Source organism: Rhinopithecus bieti, unplaced genomic scaffold (assembly GCF_001698545.2).
Source record: "Rhinopithecus bieti isolate Rb0 unplaced genomic scaffold, ASM169854v2 scaffold_1618, whole genome shotgun sequence".
Taxonomy (NCBI): domain Eukaryota; kingdom Metazoa; phylum Chordata; class Mammalia; order Primates; family Cercopithecidae; genus Rhinopithecus; species Rhinopithecus bieti.
The window spans coordinates 6,116,261-6,141,021 of NW_016803937.1; the positions used below are offsets into that span (position 1 = coordinate 6,116,261).

Here is a 24,761-nt window from a genome sequence, read left to right on the forward strand (position 1 = left end):
GAACCCGGGAGGCGGAGCTTGCAGTGAGCTGAGATCCGGCCACTGCACTCCAGCCTGGCCGGCAGAGCGAGACTCCCTCTCAACCAAAAAAAAAAAAAAAAAAAAAAAACCTGGTGTGTATATATACACATATACATATATACATGATATAAACATATATACACATATACATATATACATGATGTATACATATATATGTATATATCATGGAATTCTACTACTCAGCCATAAAAAGGAATGAAATAATGGTATTCACAGAAACTTGAATGGAATTGCAGACTGTAATTCTAGGTGAAGTAACTCAGGAATGGAAAATCGAATGTCATATATTCTCACTCACCTCTGGGAGCTAAGCTATAAGGATGCTTAGCATAAGAATGATCTATTGGACTTTGGGGATTTGGGGGAAAGGGTTGTGCATGGCAAGGGATATGAGACTACACATTGGGTACAGTGTACACTGCTCGGGTGATGGGTACACCAAAATCTCAGAAATCACCACTAAAGAACTTATTCATGTAACCAAACACCACCTGTTCCCAAAAAAACTATTGAAATAAAAAAAAAGGAAAAAAAAAGAAAATAAGTTAATTTTTAAATGTTTAGGAAAAAGGATAACAACTAAGCATGGTGAATAATTCAATCATGCTAAATAAAAGACAGTTGAGGAGGGGAAAATACATCCTAAGTCATGAGTTATAAGAAGTAATCAAATTCTTCCCATAATTCACACATTGGAAAGGTAAGCTCAAATAGATGAGGATTTGGAACAATGCTACCTCAGTATGTAATGTATCTGTTTAATATTTGACTTGTGCACATATACTTGTATAATTATGAGTGTATAACAAACGGAATGTGAATGTTGGGCTCCAGCAGCTCTACTATGAGATTTGAGCAAATAATTGAAGACATAAAATAAGCATAATAATGTCTATGTTAAAAGAGAGCTCCCGGCAAGTTTACACGACACAAGATCTATATACAACAATCAATTGATTTGATATAACAATGAACAATCCAAAAATAAAATTAAGAAAATAATTCAATTTATAATATCATCAAATATATTCAGGAATAAATTTAACAGAATAAATGCAAGACTTGTCTACTGAAAACTACAAAACGTTGTTGACAGAAATTAACAAAAATAAATGGAAAGGCATTCTATGTTCATGGATGGGAAGACTCAATATTGTTAAGCTGGCAATAATCTTCCAGTTGATCTATAGATTGATTCAAAACAGTGCCTTTCAAAATCCCAGCTGCCTTTCTCTCTCTCTCTCTTTTTTCTTTTTTTAACAGAAATTGAAACATTGATTTAAAAATTCATATGGAAATACAAAGAACCCAGACTAGGCAAAACAATCTTGAAAAAGAAAATCAAATCAAAACCACAATGAGATACTCCTTTACACCTAATAAGGAGGCTATAATAAAAGACCAGTAATATTGTATCGGTAAAAAGTGGAGAAATTAGAACTGTCATACACTGCTGATGGAAATGTAAAATGGAACAGCTGCTTTGAAAAACAGTCTGCCAGGGCAGAGTCAGCAATTTTATAACTCAGCAATTCCATTCCCAGATACATACTTAAGAAAAAGATGGAAACATATATCCACCGAAAACGTATACAAAAATATCCCGAGCAGCATTATTCATAGTAGCCAAAAGTACTAACAACCTGATGTCCATGGAGTTTTAAATGAATAAATAAAAGGTAATAAAATATAATGTAAAAACTTAAATATAAATCCATACAATGTAATATTAATAATCAGTAAAAAGAAATGAAGTGCTGATAAATGTTACAACATGAATAAAACCTGAAAACATGCTGCTGAGTGAAAGGAGACACAAAAGGCCACATAATACATGACTGCATTTATATGAAATGTCCAGAATAGGCAAATCCATGGAGATAGAAAGTGGATCCCTGGTTGTCTAGGATCAAAGAGTTTTCGAGGAAACAAGGAATGATTGCTAATGAGCCCAGGATTTCATTTTGGAAGTGATTAAATGTTCTGAAATTGATTGTGATGACTACACAACTTTAAAAATAGACCAAAAAACATTGAATTATATACTTTAAATGGATGAATTATATAGCCTATGAATTATACTGCAATAAGCTGTTATATGCCAAAAACAAAGAAGAGGAAAGGAAAAGAGGGTTTGGGGGATTAAACATACTGTTGGCTGAATGTGAACAGCATAACTTGCACACAGTATGTGATCAATCAAGGCATATTTATACACTTTTTTGAGTGTTCCTAAGTGTCAAGCACCACACCATGACCTTCCGTGCTCCCCATTTCAGACTTTCCAGCAATTCTGCAATGGAGACAGGCCAGGAGAGCTCATATTCCAAAACAAGTACACCAAGGGACCTATCATAAAGGATTACTTTCAACACATGTGTTCTAGGTGTAGGTGTCAGGAGACTATCTGGAGAGTATCGAAAAGCCGTACAAGCCTTAACCCAGCAACTGCAACTTCCTTAACGACAGTAGCTCATCCCAATTGCAGGGATGATGTCGTTCTGTCAGTGTGATTTCCACTTCAAATCCCAGCATCTCAGGAAAGATGTCTACTCTGGGAAAGTGAGGTGAACCATGGCAAGTGGCAATGTGACTTCTGAAAGTTGAATGGCCTGGGGACTCGCACATAAAGCTCCTTAATGCAGTCAGCGTGACCTCCTCAAAAGACGGTTCATGGTAATTAGTGGCATCACACACATATCAAAAGTATTCATAATTATGGAAGACTCATTAGGATGTGTTGCTAAACATGTTCCCGAGATTGCTTCTGTTGCTGTTTTAATTTAAGAATGATGTTGGTATCAGGAATACTTGAAAAGTATAAGTTGGTAATTCATTTGAAATTGAACTTTTGATAGCTGTTAAACAGTTTATGAATTTGTGTGCTTTTTTAAAAAAATCCCTGTTATTTTGTTGTGAAAAACAGCTTTACTCTTAACTGACATGTAAGATAATGTAACCACATTCTGTATTAGTTTTCTATTGCTATTGTAAAAAATTATCATAAATTAAGTGGCTTCAAACAGCAACAGTATCTGTGGGTGAGAAGTCTGACCACCGTGGGGCTCACAGTAGGTTTCCTGCTTAGAGGCTCATAAGGCCAAAATCTCAGTTTCAGCAGGGCAGTGTTCCTTATTGGAGTCCCTGGGGTAAAAATCCTTTTCCAGCATCATTTGGGGTGCTGGCAGAATGGATTTATTTCTCACACTTCCCATGTGGCCCAACTCCATCTGCAAGCCAGCAGCAGGTTGAACTCCTTCTCAGGATCTCAGAACTGGCAACCCTCTGAACTAACCTTGACCTTGTTTCTCTACCTCTCCTCTGCTGCTGCATCTCTCTTCTTCACTCTCTTGCCTTCCTCTTCTGCTTTTAAGGGCCCATGTGATTACCTGGGTCCACCTGGATAATCCTGGGTAACCTCCTGGTTTTAAGGTCAGCTGATTAATAACCTTAATTACACGAACAAAGTCTCTTTTGCCATGTGAGGTCACGTAACTGCAGGAGTAATGATAGGGGGTGGAGATCATGGGGCCAACATTTGGCCTACAACAGTTGGATGATTAATTTTATGAGTCAACTCAACTGAGCATGGGGTAACCAGGTGCTTGGGCAACCGTCATTCTGGGCGTAAGGGCGTGTCTGGAATAGATTACCATTTGAATTATTAGACTGAGAAAAGGAGATGACCCTTCCTAATGTGGTGGGCCTCATCTACTCAGTTAAGAGTCTGAACAGAACCAAAAGCTGAGTAAGAGGCCTGTCTTGAACTGTAACATCAGTCCACTCCAGCCTTTGGACTTAAACAAAAACTTTGGCCCTTCTTAGGTCCTGAGCCTGTCAGCTTTTACACTGGAAATGATACCAGCGGCTCTCTGGTTCTCAGGACATCAGACTCAGACTGGAGCCACACCTCAGCTTTCCTGGCTCTCTACCTACTGACTGCAGATCTTGGGACTTCTCAGCCTCCATAATCACAATAACGAATTTCCTTTTTAAAAACAAATTTAAGTTCTGGGATACATGTGCAGAACATGCAGGTTTATTACATAGGTACACCTGTGCCATGGTGGTTTGCTGCACCTATCAGCCCATCATCTAGGTTGTAAGCCTCGCATGCTTTCGGTATTTGTCCTGATGCTGTCCCTCCTTTTGCCCCTTACCCACCCCTTGACAGCCCCAGTGTCTGATGTTCCCCTCCCTGTGTCCATGTGTTCTCATTGTTCAACTCCCACTTATGAGGGAGAACATGCGGTGTTAGGAAGAACCAATTTCTTGTAATGAATTTCTCTCTCTCTCTCTTCCCTTCCCTCTGCCTGCAACACACACTCTCTTCTCATTGTTTCTGTTTCCCCAGAGAACACTGGCTGGTACAAACATCCATAAAAGAAACATTCATAAAAGTCCCAAATTATCACTCTACTTTCACTGGTCCCTAGACTAAACAAGTAATGCAGCTCTGGCTCAATTTTTCCTTTGGGCCAATGGTAAAAGCCTGTGAGTTTAAAGCCACCTCTTCCATCTTGAGCTCTATTTTATATAGACAGATTCACATGGTCTTAGGGAAGATGTGAAGGGAAGTTGTGAGACTTAGGTAAGTTTCCTGTGTACTAGGTTCAGGTCCTTATCTGTAAATGAGAATTCCTTTATCTATTTATCAGGATAATACAAGGCTGAAATGAGGTGATATGTATGAAAATCATAGCCCTGTATCTTGCTTAGCACAGTTACAGCAAAGCCAGGCACTTACTAGTAAACAGGAATGTGAGGGAGAGACTACCTGGAAACCCAAAACACAGCTACCAACACTTCTGGGTAGATCCACAGGCAGAAAATTGGTCTGCCATTTTGCATTAGGACTTATTATGTCCATCTTAAGGATTCCAGATAGTCAATTTCCTACCAAGAACCTAGAGGGATGCTTGGTCCCCGTGAGAAGAAGTGAAAGAAGTGACCTTCCAAAATTCTAGGGTTGACATTTATATAACATTTTAATTCATTCAGTAAACATTTTACTCTTTGAGTACTGGCTTTTCAGAGAAAGTTAGCTAAATTGGAGGGGTGAGTGTGGAGGGAATGAGATTCAAGAAGTATTAATGTTATGGTGCCTATCCCAAAATTGCTCACAAACTCCCCTCTCTCCACTGTAGGTGCTCACACTCCCAAGGTCCAAAGTCCACCTGAAGCCCTGTGACCCTCTCTGATATTCACTGTCTTGCTCTCGGGCCATTTTACTTTAACTCTGTGGCTCTAATAACTCCTCTTTGCAGGAGGAGCACGCCCACTCAGCATCCCATGATACCTAGCAGCTCAGGATCTGAGAGCTGCCGTTCCAAAGGATCTGCCACCTCCCATGTGCCAGGCTCACGAAACATCCTGCTTGTAACAGATTCTCTGGTATGACATCATCTTGGAAACTGACGTGCTTATTCACATCTTGAAGTCTTTCAAAATTCTGACAGTAAAGATGCCAGTTTGACTTTGATTCCTTCTCTTATTTAACCAATTGACGATTTCAGTGGTGCTTCTCACCACCAACTAATTCTCAAATTCATAATAATAACTTGGGAAATGCTGGTTTCTCCTTCATTTAGTGGTCTCTTAACTTTTGGGTACAGTGTGAGGACCGCTTACAGGCTAACCCCAAATGCATTCCAACTCCCTTCCTCCCTAGCCCACAATGCATGTATACACACACACATACATGCAGACATGCACACTCACATACGTGCTCACACATATATTAATACTGCTTTATATGTTTTCTTTTGCTTGGAGCCACAAAGGAAAGTTCAAACACTCACAGAGATGCCAACTATCAAGTCCCTGAAGTATAAACAGCAGCCACCCATCTCCCAGCTTCTGGAAATATGAGGAAAATCAACCTGTGATGTTTAAGCTGTGCTGATGGCTATTTTTTTGCCTGCAACAGAAAGCATCTCTGATTGATACTTTAAAAGATCAATGCCATCTCTAGATTCTTGGTTACAGTTTTTCTAACTCTAGAAAATTTTCTCCTCGTGATGTTTGCCCTTTTTAAAATGTAGTTTGACCTTATCCTTTGAGTTGCAATTAGGACAAAGCCTAGCTGGACTGTCTCATGCTGTAAGGAAAAACCCCATGGACAGGGATGACCTAGAGCAGCTTGTTAATCTGCACACTTTCAGTAGAAACTCCACCACAGTTTTTGTTGCTTGCCTGTTGCATCTCCCACAAGCAATAAAATCAACATTTCCTATTTATATGCACAGCCTTGGCTGGGGAGCAGCACTGAATGCTTATGTTAGAGACCAATGAATAAGTGTCTTATCATAGAGGATAAGCAGGCATACTAAGAAGTAATTAACCCACAATGAGACAGAGGAAATGCAGTGTCCTTGAAGGAAGATGGAATTTGAGGTCGGGCAAATCCAGACTTACATGGCTCCTCCTGATTATGGGTGTTGATCCTCTGAGCTTCTGTATCCTCAAATGAAACATGGAGACAGTAATACCCAGCCTCACTGGGAGGATGGAATGGGATAATGAATTAGAAAGTATTCATCCTGGTGTCTCCCACCTATGAGGCAAGCCATGATGACTTGTTGAAGGAGCAAAAATGTCATTTGTTGTGACACCTAATTGCCCAGGGCAAAAAGAGATAGACAAAGGGCGGGTGAATGTCTTTCACTTACACATTTTGCTGAAATAGGTCAGGAAAGACCTCAGAATAGGAGTTTTCAAAAGCTGTCTTTCATTACAGCTCATACATGTGGCTGTGACATTGCCATAATAGAAATGTACTCAGGCTGACAAAGGTAAAGGTCTCAGATTGCCTCATGAATATGTGGATGTGGGTGGAAATTTACAAAGGGGTATCTAACTTGAACCACTGATGGGCTCCTGAAAGCTTGCCACTTTGGAAGAAACCAGATTTTTTTAAACAGCATCTTGGAGACACTTGATGAGCGGGTCTGTTAGAGGGGACTTATGACTAATTTTTTATTTAATCAGTTGGAATTTTCATAGACGGAGATTCCTTAAAGTGAGAGAAACACAAAAACAGATGAGATACTGCCCAAAGCCCTCCATGGATTCAATACAATTCCTATCAAGCTACCAATGTCATTTCTGATAGAATTAGAAAAACTATTAAAATTCATACGGAATCAAAAAAGACCCCAAATAGCCAAAGCAATCCTAAGCAAAATGAACAAAGCCAGAGGCATCACATTACCTGACTTTAAACCCTACTGTAAGGATACAGTAACCAAAACAGCATGGTACGCTACATAAACAGACACGTAGACTAAGGAGACAGAATTAAGAACTGAGAAATACAGCTGCACACCTATAGCCATCTGCTCTTCCACAAAGTCGATAAAAATAAGCAACGGGAAAAGGACTCTCTGTTCAATAAATGCTGCTGGATACCTGGATAGCCACATTCAGAAGAATGAAATGACCCACACATTTCATCATATACAAAAATTAACTCAAGATGGTTTAATATTCAAATTTAAAACCTCAAACTGTAAGAATTCTGGAAGAAAACCTAGGAAACACCATTCTGGACATTGGTCTTGGGAAATAATTTATGACTAAGTTCTCAAAAGCAGTCGCAATGAAAACAGAAATTGACAAGTGGGATTTAATTAAACTAAAGATTTTCTGCACAGCAAAGGAAACTATCAACAGAATAAATGGACAACAAACTGAATGGGAGAAAATATTCACAAAATATGCATCTGACAGAAGTCTAGTATCTGGAATCTATAAGGAGCTTAAATAATTCAGGAAGCGAAAAACAAATAACCCTATTAAAACGTGGGCACAGGCATGAACAGACACTTCTCAAAAGAAGACAAACAAGTATCCAAAAAACATATGAAAAACTGTCATCACGAATCATCAGAGAAATGCAAACTGAAACCACAAAGAGATACCATCTCGCACCAGTTGGAATGGCTATTTTAAAAAGTCAAAAAGCAACAGATGCTGATGAGGCTGTGGAGAAAAGGGAACGCTTATATACTGTTGGTGGGAATGTAAATTAGTTCAGCCACCGTGGAAAGCATTGTGACAATTTCTCAAAGAACTGAAGACAAGCAATCTCATTCCTGGGTATATATCCAAAATAAAATAAAATGTTCTATCAAAAAGACACATGCACTCTTATGTTTGTTGCAGCACTATTCACAATAGCAAAGACATGGAATCAACTAGGTACTCATGCATGGTGAATTGGATAAAGAAAATGTACATATACACCACGGAATACTATGCAGCCATACAAAAGAATGAAATCATATCCTTTGCAGCAAGATGGATACAGTTGGAAGCCTTTATCCTATTGAATTAATGCAGGAACAGAAGACTAAATACAGCATACTCTCACTTGTAAGTGGGAGCTAAACATAGGGAACTCTTAGACATAAAAATGGCAACAACAGACACTGGGGACTAGTGGCAGGTGCTGGGGAGAAAGGATTGAAAAAGTAACTGTTGGGTACTATGCTGCTACTTGGGTGACAGATTGAATCATACCCAAAGCCTCAGCATCACACAATATATCCGTATAACAAGCCTGCATGTGTATGCCCAAATCCAAAAAAATAAGGTTGAAATTATAGAAAAAGTGCATAAGAAATAGATCTACTATGAAACAATCAAACAAACAAACTAAAATAGTAGAAGGCCCTATTTCTTGAGGGACCCCCTCCCATATATTGAGTCCTGCTGTACATGTATTATCTCATTTAATTCTCACCACAAAACTGCAAGGTACAGAGAACACAGATGTATTTTCTGTAGGTGGTACATTCTCGAATATCTCAAATAATTTAGAATTTGCATAACTCAAGAGTAATCTTGACAAAGAATGGTGCATATTCATCTGTACAAGCTAAAGCAACATTTCCTATGGCAAGAGCAAATTTATTTTAAAAACAAGCCCTATCTTTGGTAATAGAATGGAAGGAGGTACTGTTACCTGCTACACAGTACATGAATGAAGCTTAAATAGCATACTAAGGAAAAGAAGCCAGGCAGAAAGGATCATGTACTATGTACTCTCTCTCTATGAAATGTCCAGCCAGGCAAATTTATAGAAACAGAAAGTATGTTTGTGGTGTCCTAAGACTATGCGGAATAACTTCTAACGGCTACAGGGTTCCATTCTGGGATAATAGATATATTCAAAACTGATGGTGCCAATGATGGCACAATTCTGTGAATATGCTAAAAACCAGTGAACTACAAATTTTATAGGGATGAATTGGTAAATTGTACGGTATATGAATTATATCTCATTGAAACTGAGAAAGAGTGAGAGAGAGAATCCGAATCCTGACAACCACTTTGAAATTACAAATTTGTGACAAATATTTAAAATTTGGAGAGCACAGTGTTTCTAATCCTGTGCACAAATAAATTTTTATTTATATTTCTATAATGAATCATTTCAAATGTGCCCAATTCAAACTCGTACAAAGTGCTGTCACAGAAGATTATCACCAATTCAGCAGAGGAAATGGAGGCTCAAATTAACACAGCTGATAAGAGAAGGAGCCAGGACTAGAATTCAGCTCCATGGGTCTCTTTCCAATTCCTGTAAGCTGCTGGGTGACGACACTAAGACCCTCCTGAACTAGCACCACTGAAAAGAAGCCATTGGTGGCTGCCAGTATTTGTAACCCATGTGGCATTTTGTTGTTCATGGTGCTCAAAGCCTGATATCTACTTGCTCACAGAACAGTCACAGCCATTCTTTCGGGGCATTATTATTAGTCTCATGATCAAAGGAGTTACTCAAAGCTCAGAGAGGTAAGATAACATGTTTAAAGTCTTGTAATCGCAGTGGAAACACAGCTGAAAACCAGATCTTTTGGAGACAGGAGTCAGCCATCTCAACCCTGGTGCTGTACCCTTGTCAGAATCCTTCGATCTCCTTGACGAACTCACAGGTACTTTCTTATGATGGACTTCAACTTGATTCACTGGCAAGGAAAAAATTAATATTCTCTGAAAACCTTCTAGAGCCCTTTAAAGCTTTCCTCTCTGGTCCCTGGAATGTGGACATGAAGCCAGCACACTGACATAAATGGCAGCCCCATCATGGTGTGCATTATTGGAATCTTTTCAGATTATTAGTACTAGACTGGGATCTGAAATTACAGTAATAGTAGGAAATCAAAATAACTAAGCTACGACAGTTTCCATCATAAGGCAGTGGGTTTTATTTTTTTTCTAACCTAATAAAAATGTCTAATGTCAAAGAGGCCTTAGAATGCTTTCTGGAAGGAACTCTAAGATAACAGAAGAGACAAAGACCATTTTTGTTCCAATAAAGACTCAATTTTCTGATTACTATACGAAAACTGGTGCATGAAAGGCATACAGAGGAGTAAGTGGGCTTATGTCTCGAGCAGCACAGCACAGTGGTTAAAAAGCATGGCTTGACTCAACGTCAAATAGTCTGGGCTCTAATTTTTACTGGTTGAGTGATGCCGCATATTTTAGCTGTTATTAGATTTGGCTACAAATACAGAGAACTCAACATAACAGTGACTTACATAAGACAGAGGTTCATAATTATCTTATGTAAAATAATTCTGGAGAGAGGCAATCCAGGGCTGCCACGGCATTTCACAGGCAACAGAATCAGGTCTTATTCTGTGTTTTGTCCGTCCTTCCTAGCACAGGATTTCTATCCTTGAGGCCATGTCACAGAGCAAGGTGGCTGCTTGAGTTCTAGCCATCATATCTCTACTCCAGACAGCAAAAGAAATAGGTGGTAGGAGAAGAATACAGGTTACTCTTTCTAGGTGAGTTGGTTCCTTTCAGCGTCCATCCCGGAAGTCTAATATAGATCCCTGCTTCTAGCTCATCGGTCAGTACTTCCTCACATCACCACATTAAGCTACAAGGGAGGCTGGGCAATACACTTCTTCCCATGGACACCTGCTACTAAGGTACGCTGGGGTCTGTTACTAAAGGACAGCAGAATGGATTTTGAGGAAAACGCTTCTGCTCTGTTGGATAGTTTGCTTTCTAGCTTCTTGAAGTTTCAGTTTCCTCACTGGGACATGGAGATGATCATAGCATCCGCCTCTAGACTGCTGTGGTAAGTCAATGAAATAACACACAGGAAGCCCTCAGCAGAAGGCCTGGCAACATCTCCCACTCAAAAAACTCTCACTGTTAAAATGAGCTCCATGTCCATTGATCCTGCTTAGAGGAGTGGGTTCCTGTAGCTCACCATAAAAAGGTACCAACCAAGGCCTACAATTTGTAGCATCTCTCCTGCCAACCTTACATTTGGGCTTTATAACTAAAACTCCTCATTTTCTCCATTTAGGGAGAAACCTTGGCACTACTGACAGTTTGAGCCAAATGATTCTTTGTGGTGGAGGCTGTTCTGTGCATTGAAGTATGTTTAGCAGTCCTTGGCCTTGGCCTGCTCCATGTCGGCTGTACCCTCTCCTTCCCTAGTGTGGAACCCAAAGTGTCTCCTGGCGACAAAATCATTCAAACTTGGACCACTGCTTCTTGGTGTCTGAAATCACCAAACATGACTCTGCCAGCAGTAGTAGCCTCTTGGGTTACCTGAGTTTTAGTTGCGTGGGTCAACATTTCCAATTACACCACGTTGAATGCAGTTACCAAAGTTAGTGAAAACCTACACAGACAGTTTTGAACCATCACAGACAGAAGTTAATTCCATGTGTGTGGATGTGAATGTACAGACACATACACACATATATGTATACACATATGTTACTATTCAAGTCATCCCCTCTAGCCCTGGCCTATGACTTTAGTGTGAGCCAACTCGCATAGAACCTCTTCAGCTAGAGAGAGGGTAAAATTGCAGAAATGAGAAGGAAGGAGAGGAACAGATGGTAAAGCAGCTCTGGAGTCTGGATTTGATGGGCCAGGGGAACAGGCTAGGAATCTCCTCCATCACTCTGAAAAGCAGGCCCCTTTTTAAGGATACAGAGCCTGACTGTAGGAACATGCCCCCCTTATCCACCTCCAAGAGGAAGGCATCCATGTTAGAAGCCTGTTATAAACTAGGATCATAGGAGATAAACATGGTGACACACTAAAGAAAAGTGGAAAACTGGAGGAAGAAAGAAAACACAAGAATTCCCCAAAGTTTTGAGACCTCTTTGAAAAGAGCCAGTCTTCTGAATAATAAAATAGCTTTGGGTACTATACTTGGTTTTTTAAAAATGCGCCCATAATTAAAGCAAGAAAGCTGTAAGTCTATTAAAATTTTTTCTTTCATACTGAAAAACCCAATTAATGACCTATATTTTATAAGACATATACTTGAAAGGGATTTTATATGCCCTCTTCCCATTGAACTTAGCATACTGAATCTCTTCCATTTGGTTAAGAAGGGAGGTGGTTCTATATATAAATTATTTCAGGGCTTTAAAAAAATCTTACTGTATATATATTAAGGTAAAGTGATTTAAAGGTATTTGTATAGGTAAATGGAAGAAGCAGCTCTAGACTGCGTTCTCCGAAGGGATGGGAGTCTTAGAGCAACGGTGCTGCAGTAAAAGCTGCTTTATCAAGCTCCCTGCTGATTATCAATCTTTTCTGACATTTGTAGACTGTCTTGACTGATGGATGGCTCAGCATGCTTTACGAATCTTCGAGTTCTTGAGCATCTCTCAAACTACCGCTAGGGGGAGAATCTAGCTTTATTTGAGGTCACCACCAGTAAGGATGGGCTGTGCTACTATAAAATAGTGGCAAGCTGGGCTACTATAAAATGACTAAGGAAGGTTGGTGGTGTTCTCTCTTTCCTTCTCTCATCTGCACACACACACACACACACACACACACACGACAAACTCACTCATCTATGCCTGTAAGAAAATGCTCTCTTACATTTAAGGTAGCAGCTTTGGCATTACTTGCAACGTCATCGTGGGTGAAATACTTAAAGGACAGTGGGTGTTGTGGATGGGGAGGAAATGAAAAAGCAAAGGAATTAAAATCATACAGCTCTGAGTTTCAATCTGAGCTTCACCACCACCAGCTGTGTGACCACGGGGGAGTCACCTAACCTCCCTGAGTGTCCGTTTCCTCAAAGGTCATATGTTTGTGATGACTGCTTTAAAAGGTAGGTATGGAAACTGGACCCGTATCCAGTACATAATAGTGCTAGAAAAATATACAGCTGATTACCCCTGCTTTGATGGACAGGCATCATCTCCCTCCCTGAATCCTAGAGAGATGCTCCCAGTAGCCTACTGACATTCCCCTGTGCAGCAGTGATGCTTTATTTACTGACTTCCTCTTTAGTCTGCAAGCTCTATGGAGTCAGGGTCCATTCTGTTTCATGCATTCACCCCCTCCAACCCTATCCTCATTAAATAGTTTACCTGGTATACAGCAGGTACTCTAAAGATATTTGTTGAAGGAATGAATACATTTTCAATAAATACAACCATTTATTTAAAAATTGAATTAAAAAACAGTTTGTCAGGATTCAGGCTTTCTGGCCTTTGGGGCCATTTGTTCATCCAGTGGAATTTATTGGTGGGTAATCTGGGCCTGGGACTCTGCTAAATGTTGGAAGTTGAAGGATGAAGAGAAAACCATTCGGTTCTCCTGGTTTTAACTGTGTTGCTGAGAAAGGGAACTGAACGTAGAGTCTGGTTTATACTTACATAAAAATTATAAACCCATTAAGGTTTACAGTATTATTGTAATTCCATATAGACGGCATCAGTCATAATAAGCTAGCATCATAAAATGAGTCAATATTTAGAATATTCCAATTTGTCACACACTTGCTGCAAAAATCTTATGTGATCTCTTCTCTCCATCTCCATAGCTGCCATGGTCCTCTCATGCCTAGAACACTGAAATGCCTTGTTTCCCTATTTCTCTCTCCACAGAATATCACGAGTCATTTTTCAACAGTAAAATCATATCTAACTGCTCTCTTGCTTAAAATCACCCAAGGGTTTCCTACTAAGTTTAAAACGTAATCAAAAGTTACAGAGCTCTGAGCCAGGGGTCTGCAAACTTTTTATTTGCAGAGGATCAGGTATTACCTACTTTTTCCTCCGCAGAATATACAGTCTCTGTCCCAGCTGCCCAGTTCTGCCAACATGGTGCGAAAGCATCCGTAGTCAACACATGAATGGGCCTATTTGTATTCTAATAAAACTTTATTAAAAAAAAAAAAGGGGGGGCAGAGACAGATTTGGCCCATGGCCCATAGTTTGTTGACTCATGCTGAGAAGGATCTTGCCCTTGCCCATCTCCCTGTCTCACCTGGTACTACCGTCCCTCAGGTCATTCCTGCCTCAGGTCTCTGCACTTCGTGGCCCCTGTGTCTGGAACGTCCTTTCTCCACGCCTTTACATGGTAGACTCCTTTATCCTCACTGGGCTCAGCTTCAACATCACCTCTTTAGAGAGGCCTTTTCTTGACCTTACATCAATAAAACAATCTACCTTGTTTTATTTTATCCAACACTTAAATTATCTGGTTTATCCATTTTTGTTGGCATCTTTCTGCTCCCAGGAAGGTGGCAATGTCTTAAGAACAGAGTTCTGGCCGGGCGCGGTGGCTCACGCCTGTAATCCCAGCATTTTGGGAGGCCTAGATGGGCGGATCACGAGGTCAGGAGATCGAGACCATCCTGGCTAACCCGGTGAAACCCCGTCTTTACTAAAAAATACAAAAAACCAGCCGGGCGAGGCGGCAGGCGCCTGTGGTCCCAGCTACTAGGGAGGATGAGGCAGGAGAATGGCATAAACCCAGGAGGCGGAGCTTGCAGTGAGCGGAGATCACGCCACCTCACGCCAGCCGGGGCAACAGAGCGAGACTCCGTCTCAAAAAAAAAAAAAAAAAAAAAAAAAAAAAAAAAAAAAAAAAAAAAAAAAAAAAAAAGAATAGAGTTCCAAACGGTCGTGGTCACTGCTATATCTTCAGCCCCTAGAATATTATCTGACTTATAGAAACTGCCCAATAAATACTTGTTGAATGCATTTACTGATGAAATGGTTATGAGGAATTGATTTGAAATAAGGGTTTCCCTGAAATTATAAATGTTTAAGGACATTTGGATCTGCCACTCTGTTTTACTCAGCTGCAGTGCTAAAAATTGCTGGGCTATTCAGAGTGGATCCTTTGGTATCAGGGATGGGATCCAGCGATGCTGGTGAGCATGCTCTGTGCTAGGACAACTCAAGGACTTTTTCACTTTTGCTTTGCAGCTGCTCAACCATCACCAATTTTCATTTTGGCTAGAGATTCCTGACAGGTTTATCTTTTCAAAAGACTGCAGAATGATCAGTACATTTCTGAAGCTACAAATGCTCCTCTGCCCTGCTGCGAATTTAAACTATTATTTTCATTAAGTTATTCAATTAATTTTTAACATTTTACTTTCATTTTAAATATTTGATGCCACAAATCCTTTCCTCTTCCAAATATAAAGTGATGGAAGCATGGCTCCCAGCCTGGGCCTAAAATACATCGAAAAAATTAGTGGGCAGGGCTATCAAGCATTTATTTTTACAAGGAAGTAATCAAAGTGAACCCAAGGGCCACATCTCTCTAGTTCACCCAGAATACAAAGGTCTAACGTGAATGATACGAGCATGGGTGATGGGCAGAGGAGAGGCAGATACATAGGCTAGTCCAGGCATAAGACTTCACGGTTAAAGAGGAGAGTGTTTCAGGAGACAATGGGTTATCCATCTGGAATTGATCTCTAGCCCCAGAGATGCATGCGTGAATTTAGGAGGAGAGAGAGCTATGAGTAAAAATGATAAGAGTTGTCTTCATAGTTATCCACATTCTGTTGGTTGATTAGATACTCTTCTGCCAGAATAAAGGGGTTCAGGCATTCTCTCCTGTCCCAGCAGATGCTTTGGTATCCAGCTCCCATGAGCCAGCAGCCAAGAGTTCTAATACGTGCAATGGTGCCCATTAGGGTGGGCCTGAGATACGGAGGAGGGAAATCCTAATGGCTGTGACAAGGGAGCCAACTGCCTTAGTTCTGAGCTGGTGTGAGATATCATCAGGTGACCTTCAGACATACTTAGGAGCAACTGGGAAAAGATTCCTTTTTTTTTTTTTTTATTTGTATACATTTAATGGGTACAAGTGCAGTTGTATTACACAGACATGTTGCACAGGGGTGAACTCTTGGCTTTTAGTGTAACTATGACCCGAGTAACATACATTGTATTCATTAAGTAATTTCTCACAGCTTACACCCTTGCCAGGCTTCCACCCTTCTGAGTCTCCAATGTCTGTTATTCCGTACTCTATGTCCATGTGTACACATGATTTAGCTCTGACTTATAAGTGACAGCATGCAGTATTTGACTTTCTGAGTTATTTCACCTAAGATAATAGCCTCCAATTCCATTCACATTGTTGCCAAAGCCATGATTTTATACTTTTATATGGCTGAATAGTATTCCACTGTGTGTGTATGTATGTATAGTGTGGTGATAAATATATGTGACAATAACCATGAGGGCAGGTGTCTTTTTGATACAGTGGCATTTTTTCCTTTGCGTAGACACCCAGCAGAAGGATTGCTGGATTAAATGGTAGTTCTATTTTTAGTTTTTTGAGAACTATCCATACTCCTTTCCACGGTTGTATTAGTTTACATTGCCACTAACAGGGTACAAGCATTCCCTTTTCTCTTGAATGACTAGGTGGAGTCAATAGCTAGTGAAGTTCAGATAATACTTTTCATACCATTTAGTTCTGAATTTTCCCTTTGGGAAATGGTCTCTGATTGGATTATGCAACTCTTTCATAAAATTTGTTTTATGGTCACCTGTACTGGAGTGAAGTGTACCATAATTCAAGCGCTGTCTCCTCCAGTCGCAAGGGCTCTGCAGCATGTTAAGGATAGCATCCCTGGGCACTGCTCCTTGCCTAAAATTCCAGTGATGACCTGAGGAAAGGGGCCAGTCTCAGCCACTGCATTCCTCTGCCTCGACCACAATACCCAGTGAGGATTCCATAGCAAGACCATCCACAATCTACAAAACAGCTAGTGAAACGACCACAAAAACTTGTAGATACTGAGTGTCATCTGGAGAAACAAACAAAAATATCCATCAGTATGTTCATGTGTGAAGAGAAAGACTATTGTATCCTACTACATGAATAAGCTTAGCCAAGATACAGACTAAAATCCTCTGATTAGAAGCATCACCTGAATAGGGATTAAAACATAACAAGGCATACCCACCGTCCCATTAATCCTACTCATATAAATGTATTCTAAAGAAATTGTCACAAACATGGGAAGAGCTGAGCTCTCCTCTGCAGAACTGATGGAAGTGTAGAAAAGTGAAAACAAATGAAACCAATATGAAATTGGTTAAGTAGACAATGGTAGATCCAGACTCTAGCTGTTTGAAACAATGATGTAGCTTGATGTTTACTGAATTACAAAAATGTCCATAGGACACTGAGGAGTGAAGAAGGAGATTTACAGAAAAGCACATAGAGCTCCCATTCTGTAAACCTGTGCACCTGCATCTCTCTATGTAGAGATGCTAGGAGAGAACCCCAGAACTGTGCTCACTAAAATGTCAACTGTGGTTACCTCTGGATGGTGGGACTGCGGCGAGATTGCATTTTCTTCCACTTGAAAAGAACAGAATTGCTTTATTTTTTAAAAAATGTATCTACCTAAGGAAAAAAAATGAAATAGCCACATGCCTGATATTCCAAAAACACACAGGATTGGTTGGGGCAGTTGAGAATGGAGGAGCCTACAGCGTGAAAGTCTGAAAATACCACCAAAAGAAAACTTAACACTCAGTGGGTTGAAAAGCCACATCACAGTTACTGCAACAAGTAAAAAGGTAACCAGAAAAGGGACTTGACTACCAGGCCATAGCAACAACCTGAAGACTGTCTGCTGAGCTAGGTGTCAAACATCAACTATCCTAGCCATCTTTATTTAGCTCAAGCTGTTTTGGAAAAGAGCAACTTCCAAGCAAAGCTGAGCTCTCAGGATAGCCATTAGTCCCAAAGGCCACTTGATCGGCTGTTTTTTTCTTATGTCTGGAATGGTTGGACGTGTTTAAAAATTAAAGGAACTGTGTCTTGAAAAGGAGCTCAGGTGGATCCTGGAGGAAAATAAAAGACAAAACTCCGTACATCATCTCTTCAGAGTGGCCTCCTCTCATTACAAGACTAGGTTTGGCCCCTCCTGAGATGAGCATCCGGTACAGCTATGTTGTAGCACTTGCCGCAATTTTCTTTCTTATTTATTCGTTGCTGTCCTCCCTCCTCAGCTATGAATACCAAGAGGGAACAAGCAGCACCTGTCAGGTCCAGTGTTGCACATTCAGAGCTTAGAATAGCGCCAGCACAGAGTAGACGCTTGATAAGCATAATGGATGGAAAAATAATAAATAAAGGGACTAAGACAGGAAAGCGAGGGAGGGAAAGTAGTTGGGCTTTCAGAAGTTAGACAATGAGGATGTAACTGCTAATCTCTGCTTGTCTTCAACAGCCTCAAGAAGAAGGATAAGACATGCCTAAGCAATGTGCCTCTTTCAGGACTCAGAACGTGCACCTCTAGGTAAACGCCACATTCGTCTTTCTCAGTCATGCAGTTTGGGAGCTAATTCTTTCCTTCCATGAGATCTCACCACCTATCTTTCTCAAAGCTGCCCCACCTGTCCAGGGTGGGGGCTGCCATTCTCCCAGCTGCCCTGGCTGCCATTTGGGGTGGCTAAAAGCCAGGAAGGAGAACACAGCCTACAGCCAGCTCCTGAACTTATTGGAAGGCCAAGGCCTCAAGAGGACAGGATATTCAAGCTGATGGATCCCAGGTTGTCCTTGTGCACAGCTGGCTGCAAGTGCCTGGAAATTAAAGCCCCCCTTGGTGACAGCTTTGAACCAGTGTCTCATCATCAGGCTTGGGGGAGAAGACAACCCAGCTACCTGCCCCTCAGCTGAGATAACTCTAATGTGTGTGTTTAATGTCATTTCCTAGAGCTCCCCCAAAAGGATAAAGCTGCAGTTGCCCACTCTGGGAGCTGGTTTAATAAAGCACCTCAAGGGCTGGGCGCAGTGACTCACACCTGTAATCCCAGCACTTTGGGAGGCCAAGATGGGCAGATAACCTGAAGTCAGGAGTTCAAGACCAGCCTGGCCAATGTGGTGAAACCCCATCTCTACTAAAAATACAAAAATTAGCTGGGCGTGATGGCAGGTGTCTGTAATCCCAGCTAGTTGGGAGGCTGAGGCAGGAGAATTGCTTGAACCCAGGAGGCAGAGGTTGCAGTGAGCGGAGATCATACCATTGCACTCCAGCCTGGACAACAAGAGCAAAACTCTGCCTCAAAAATTACAATAATAATGCACCTCAAGTTGTCTGACTTTCTTTTCTGTACCTCACCTTACCTGGTATCTGTCCCTGTACCTCTCAGGTAAACCACAGACCTCAATCTTCATCTTAGAGCCTGCTTCCCCGGGAGCCTGACCTGCCATTCCTCATGGTCAGCCCTTCTCAGAAGTGCCCAGGAAAACACTGGAGGGCAAAACACCCACAAATTGATGCCAACAAGACATGATGGGGTCTTGCAATTAGTGCCCTCCAGGAATTTCAAGAGTTCTCACCCTCTACACCCTACTCATGAACACCTACTCATAAACACCGTATTGGCCGGGCGCGGTGCCTCAAGCCTGTAATCCCAGCACTTTGGGAGGCCGAGACAGGCAGATCACGAGGTCAGGAGATCGAGACCATCCTGGCTAACATGGTGAAACCCTGTCTCTACTAAAATATAAAAAAAAAAACTAGCCGGGCGAGGTGGCGGGCGCCTGTAGTCCCAGCTACTCCGGAGGCTGAGGCAGGAGAATGGCGGAAACCCGGGAGGCGGAGCTTGCAGTGAGCTGAGATCCGGCCACTGCACTCCAGCCTGGGCGGCAGAGCAAGACTCTATCTCAAAAAAAAACAAAACAAAACAAAACAAAAAAAACACCGTATCTTGGGCATCAGAAAACACCAGACTCACACAGAGATCTGGTTGCCCCCACAGAGCAGTCAGAGCCTTGGCTTGGGCCTCATAAATCAACGCCTGTGACTCTGCAAAAGGAACAACTCATGATCTGCAAAGTCAAAGACCATTATTTTCTGTTGATCTTCCTTCATCCAGGAATGATTCACCAAAACAATACCCTGGAGTTTAGCGCTGAGCAGCCAGAATTGTCTCCTGTCTGCACATACAGATAAATATGGGTGACCTTCCTTTGTGACAGACTGGTGCTGAGGGCATTGAAACACATGGGGACATGAAAATGATGTGTGGTTTGTTGGAAGATGAATTTGCCTTCACACGACTCATGTGTCTCTTTGCTTTACCTTTGCTAAAGGGTACACTACCAGAATAAAAGTAATAATTGCAGTGTTAACAATACAGAGGCATTCCTTATACATTTCTTATTCCCTAAGCACTGGGTGAAGCACATTGTCTGACTGAATCCTCACATAACGCTTCTCTAAGGTAGGTACTGTTATATTCTATTCCCATTTGCAGAGGCTTCTAGAAGTTTCAGTAACTTGCCCGAGGTCTCACCGTGTTAAATAGCTGAGCAGAGCGTCAAACACAGCTCTAGGCTACAATGCTGTGAACAGGAACCACCACATAATTTGTGGAGCTCAGTGTAAAATGAAAATGCAGACACCTTGTTCAATGATTATTAAGAATTTCAAGATGGTGACAGCAGAACATTAAACCAAGCCCCAGGCCCTTCTAAGCATGGGACCCTTCTGCTCGCTGGGCTGTGTGAGGCCACAAAGGCTGTGCCCCGTGAAGCTGTCTTTGGTTACGTGGGCTCAGCAAAAAGTGACGTGAGTGATGACAAGGGCCTCAACATTTAACCCTGTTGAACCCTAGATGTGATTCAATGGGCCTGGCTATTTCATCAGAAGAACTAGTCATGTTCTGTCAGGATCTAAATCAGTTCATCTGATAGAACTGCACAAGCTGGGCCTGCAGAGTCTGTGGTGTAAAACATAGAAACAAGAGAGCAGACCCAACGGGTCAGGTAGCTCTTGGGTTTTTTTTCCTAGGTGGAGTCTTCTTTCTCTGTCACCCAGGCTGGAGTGCAGTGGTGCCATCTTGGCTCACTGCAACTTCCACCTCCTGGGTTCAAGTGATTCTTCTGCCTCAGCCTCCCGAGTAGCGGGGATTACAGGCGCCCACCACCGCATCCGGCTAATTTTTGTATTTTTAGTAGCAATGGGGTTTCGCCATGTTGTCCAGGCTGGTCTCCAACTCCTGACCTCATGATCCACACACCTCTGCCTCCGAAAGTGCTGTGAGTACAGGTGCGAGCCACCACACCCGGCTGGCTCTTGAGTTTCTTGTAACTCACACAAGGCCCGGGAACAAATGTGGCCTATTGTAGACAGACCTGGATTAGTCTTTTGAGTAGGATGCTAGTGCAGATGTGGCCAGAATTTGCGAGAATTGAGGCACAGGTGGCAGCCTGTGATCTGAAGGCAGGTTATACAGAGCACATGATCTGAAGGCAGGTTATGCAGGCTGGCTCCCAAGCACTGACTCCCATCTTTTATTTGTGAAAGCATGGAAAAGTCATGGACCTCTTTCCAGAGTCAGCCCCCTACCTCGCCCCCGTACTAACCCCCCACCAACTCCACCCAACCCCACCCCAACCCCACCAACCCCCCCCACCCCAACCCCACGCTCTCACCCCACCCCACCCCACCCAAAACTCCACCCCCAAACCCCATCCAACCACCCCAACCCACCACCCCACCACCACCCCCCACCCCAAACCCCACCTCCCAACCCACCACCACCCAACCCCAGAGGGTGTCAAATAATTTCTACAACACATGGATCCTACGAGCCACAGAAGAGCAGAGCATGATGGGAAGAGAAGAGGCGATCATTTTTATAGCCAGTTAGGGTTTGTCATTACTTGTAAACGATTTAAATTGAAGAAGAGGTTGGAAAGAGGATACCATCTTCTTCCTCAGATCCCCACTGGCCTCATGGATGCTTCAGGGGCCATCTTGCCTGCAACTCTCTTACAGGATGCTAAGTAATCTAAGTGGCTTTTTATTTGAAAGTTTTTTGCAACATTTCCACATTCTGGATCCCAAATCTGACTGATTCTATTTCAGTTCAAGCTCTACAGTCCAACCCAGAGGGTGCTGAAAAAGAAAACAATGAATCCATATAGACACCTGAGTCTTTATGTATTTTTACAGGATAACACCAACCATAAATAGATATCTGAGGTGGTTTATGTTTTGCAGGAGAAGTGTCTGTCCTTAACTGAATAACACTGTGATTTAAGAAATTCAATGTGCATAAAGAACTCTATCTTCCTTCAAAAAATATTACATGTATATACAGCAATAAAATCTAAAATTCTTGTCTAAACTTTAAGGACAGGCACAGTGGGAGGAAAATTGGACACCGTCTAATCATATACACACATAATATACAAAGACATGTGCGAGCTCACAGCCATACCGAATGTAAGCACTGTCATTTACATTTAGAACACTTTTCCAGCCCATCTGAATTCTAGTCACTCACTCACACGGCCCGGGTACCACAGACAGCAACTGGGAATCATTTTCTGTTCTGCTCAAACTTTGGCCTCTTGAATCGCTTTCCTCATTGGTTCTCCTAATGTGTTCTGCACATCAGCTTGTTTAAGAAGATTTCTGTAAACATCAAATCCAAATTCCAGGGTGTTTCTCACCAGAAGCCATCTCTCCATCAAAAGCAGCTCACAGAGAGGGGCCACGTGGACTGTCTGCCCTAAAATGACCTGACCTCCCTTCACCTGCCCTCTCTCCTTCTCTCTAGACCTGTCATTGCTCCTCTGGCTGCAACACTTGCCTCAAACACCCTCTGGCACACACACAATGCATTCACTCTCATTTCTACAGAGTGTATTTAAAGCTGGGAAGGAAGAGGGTCGATCTTGCCCTGGGGGGATCTGATGCAGCGCATAAAGACCCAGCTCCTTGAAGCTGACGGGAGGTTTTAGGCATCTTGCATACAATTATTCACCTGGTTGTCTGGGAAGGTTACCATGGTAACATTTCCAGAGTTTCATGTATCTACATGTCATTGATAGATCCCATCAATTCAGCAAAGGGGGAAAATAGTAAAAGCAGCTCTCATCTCCTGTCTGGTCTGACGAATCACTATTTTACTTATTTGGGCATAATCTAGGAACAGCAACACGACACTCTTAATATTGTGTTTTTTTTTTCACTCAAGTGTATTTTAAAGTTGAAAATCAAAGTCCACCTGAAGAGGAATTTTTCTGTTTTATTCTTTCATTTTCTCAAGTATTATACTCAGGAGTGACTTCAGCTGCTGGCTATGGCATACTTTAATTAGTACGTATTGGGCCAAAAAAGGAAGCTCTAAATTCTAAAACCATCCCTGATAGAAAGGATAAACATGGGAAAAGATAGCAGGAGCTCTATAGTAACCTGAGTGACTTCTATAACAGTAGGCACATGCATTTCCGGAGAGAGATATCAAACATCTTCCTTTTGGTCCTCTGACTGAAGACAAAAGCTTTCTTCATGCACATCTTCTAAGGGAAGAGAAAAAGTCCTACCTATTTTACTAAAATAGTTCTTATTAAAAGGGCACTATGAAAAGAAATAACTGAGGAGTTTGTAACGAGGACCCAATTCTCATCAAAGCCTTGCTATAGCACAAAGTTTAGCCTTGGACCTTGGACCTTGGACCGAAAGGTAAGCTGGATATTTACATGGTGCCCAACATTAGCCATGCCTTAGAGACTTAGATGGCAGTCATCCTTGGAGGATCATCTTCAGAGACAATGAAAGATATTTTCATAGCTTGCAACACCTTGGTCAAGCTTTGCACTTTAGCGTTCCAACCTGGCTTCCATGCAGGGAAGTAATAAGTCAATGCTGATACAAGCTGAGGTGGAACAGCCATAAGACAGTCCCTAGAATCCACAAAGACCATCGTGTGCCTCTCTCCAAGCCATTATGCTAAAGGTAAGTCAACGTGACATACCTGTGGGTGACCCTTCCATGACATGGCCGATGTAGGGGCCTTCCCGAAAGATCGGTCGGTTGTCATTCTGATCAATCACAATGACTTCCAGAGGCACCGGCCCCTCGAGAGTTTTGCCATTGACATCAGTGGTCTCCACAAATAGCTATTTGAGCAAAGAGATTGGGGGAGAAAGAAGATATTAATTCATTATGAAAATTGAAATAAGGTTCTCTAGAGAAAGTAGGTTATATCAGCAATTTTATGAGCCCTTGGCAATGTTGAAACTTTGGTCTCACTGGATAGTCACTGGGACTAGAATAGAAAGGAAACATTCCAGAATAAAAGGCAAAGATCAGTTCACTTTAGATCCCCCCTTGGGAAATTTACAATTAATTCATCAAATTGGCAAAGAAAGTTCAAACAAACAAACAAACAAAAAAACCCCAAAACATAAACAGTCATAGCCAAGAAATTATGCTTATATCATTTCTGTTTTCCCAATATCATTGTGCTTAAAAAGAATGTTATGCTAATAAAAATAAATGACTAAGCAGTTGTGAACCAAGTACATTAAGAGGTAACCAAAAGTGCTTATGGCAATCTTTTAGGAGAAAATCGGTCAGTATTTGTAGGGGGCCTTCCTCAGGAAAGCTAGGAACTCAGAATTTGCAGGGGCCTGAA

At 41.7% G+C, this 24,761-nt stretch overlaps 1 protein-coding gene across 1 annotated transcript in view; it reads right to left on the reverse strand.

The window, feature by feature from the left end:
* The window catches only part of CDH13 (cadherin 13), a 1,182,232-nt gene that overhangs the window by 427,507 nt on the left and 729,964 nt on the right, over window positions 1-24,761 (reverse strand). The window contains exon 6 of the mRNA XM_017860982.1: window positions 24,099-24,243. Coding sequence (XP_017716471.1) covers window positions 24,099-24,243 — 145 coding nt within the window. The remainder of the gene's footprint in view (window positions 1-24,098; window positions 24,244-24,761) is intronic.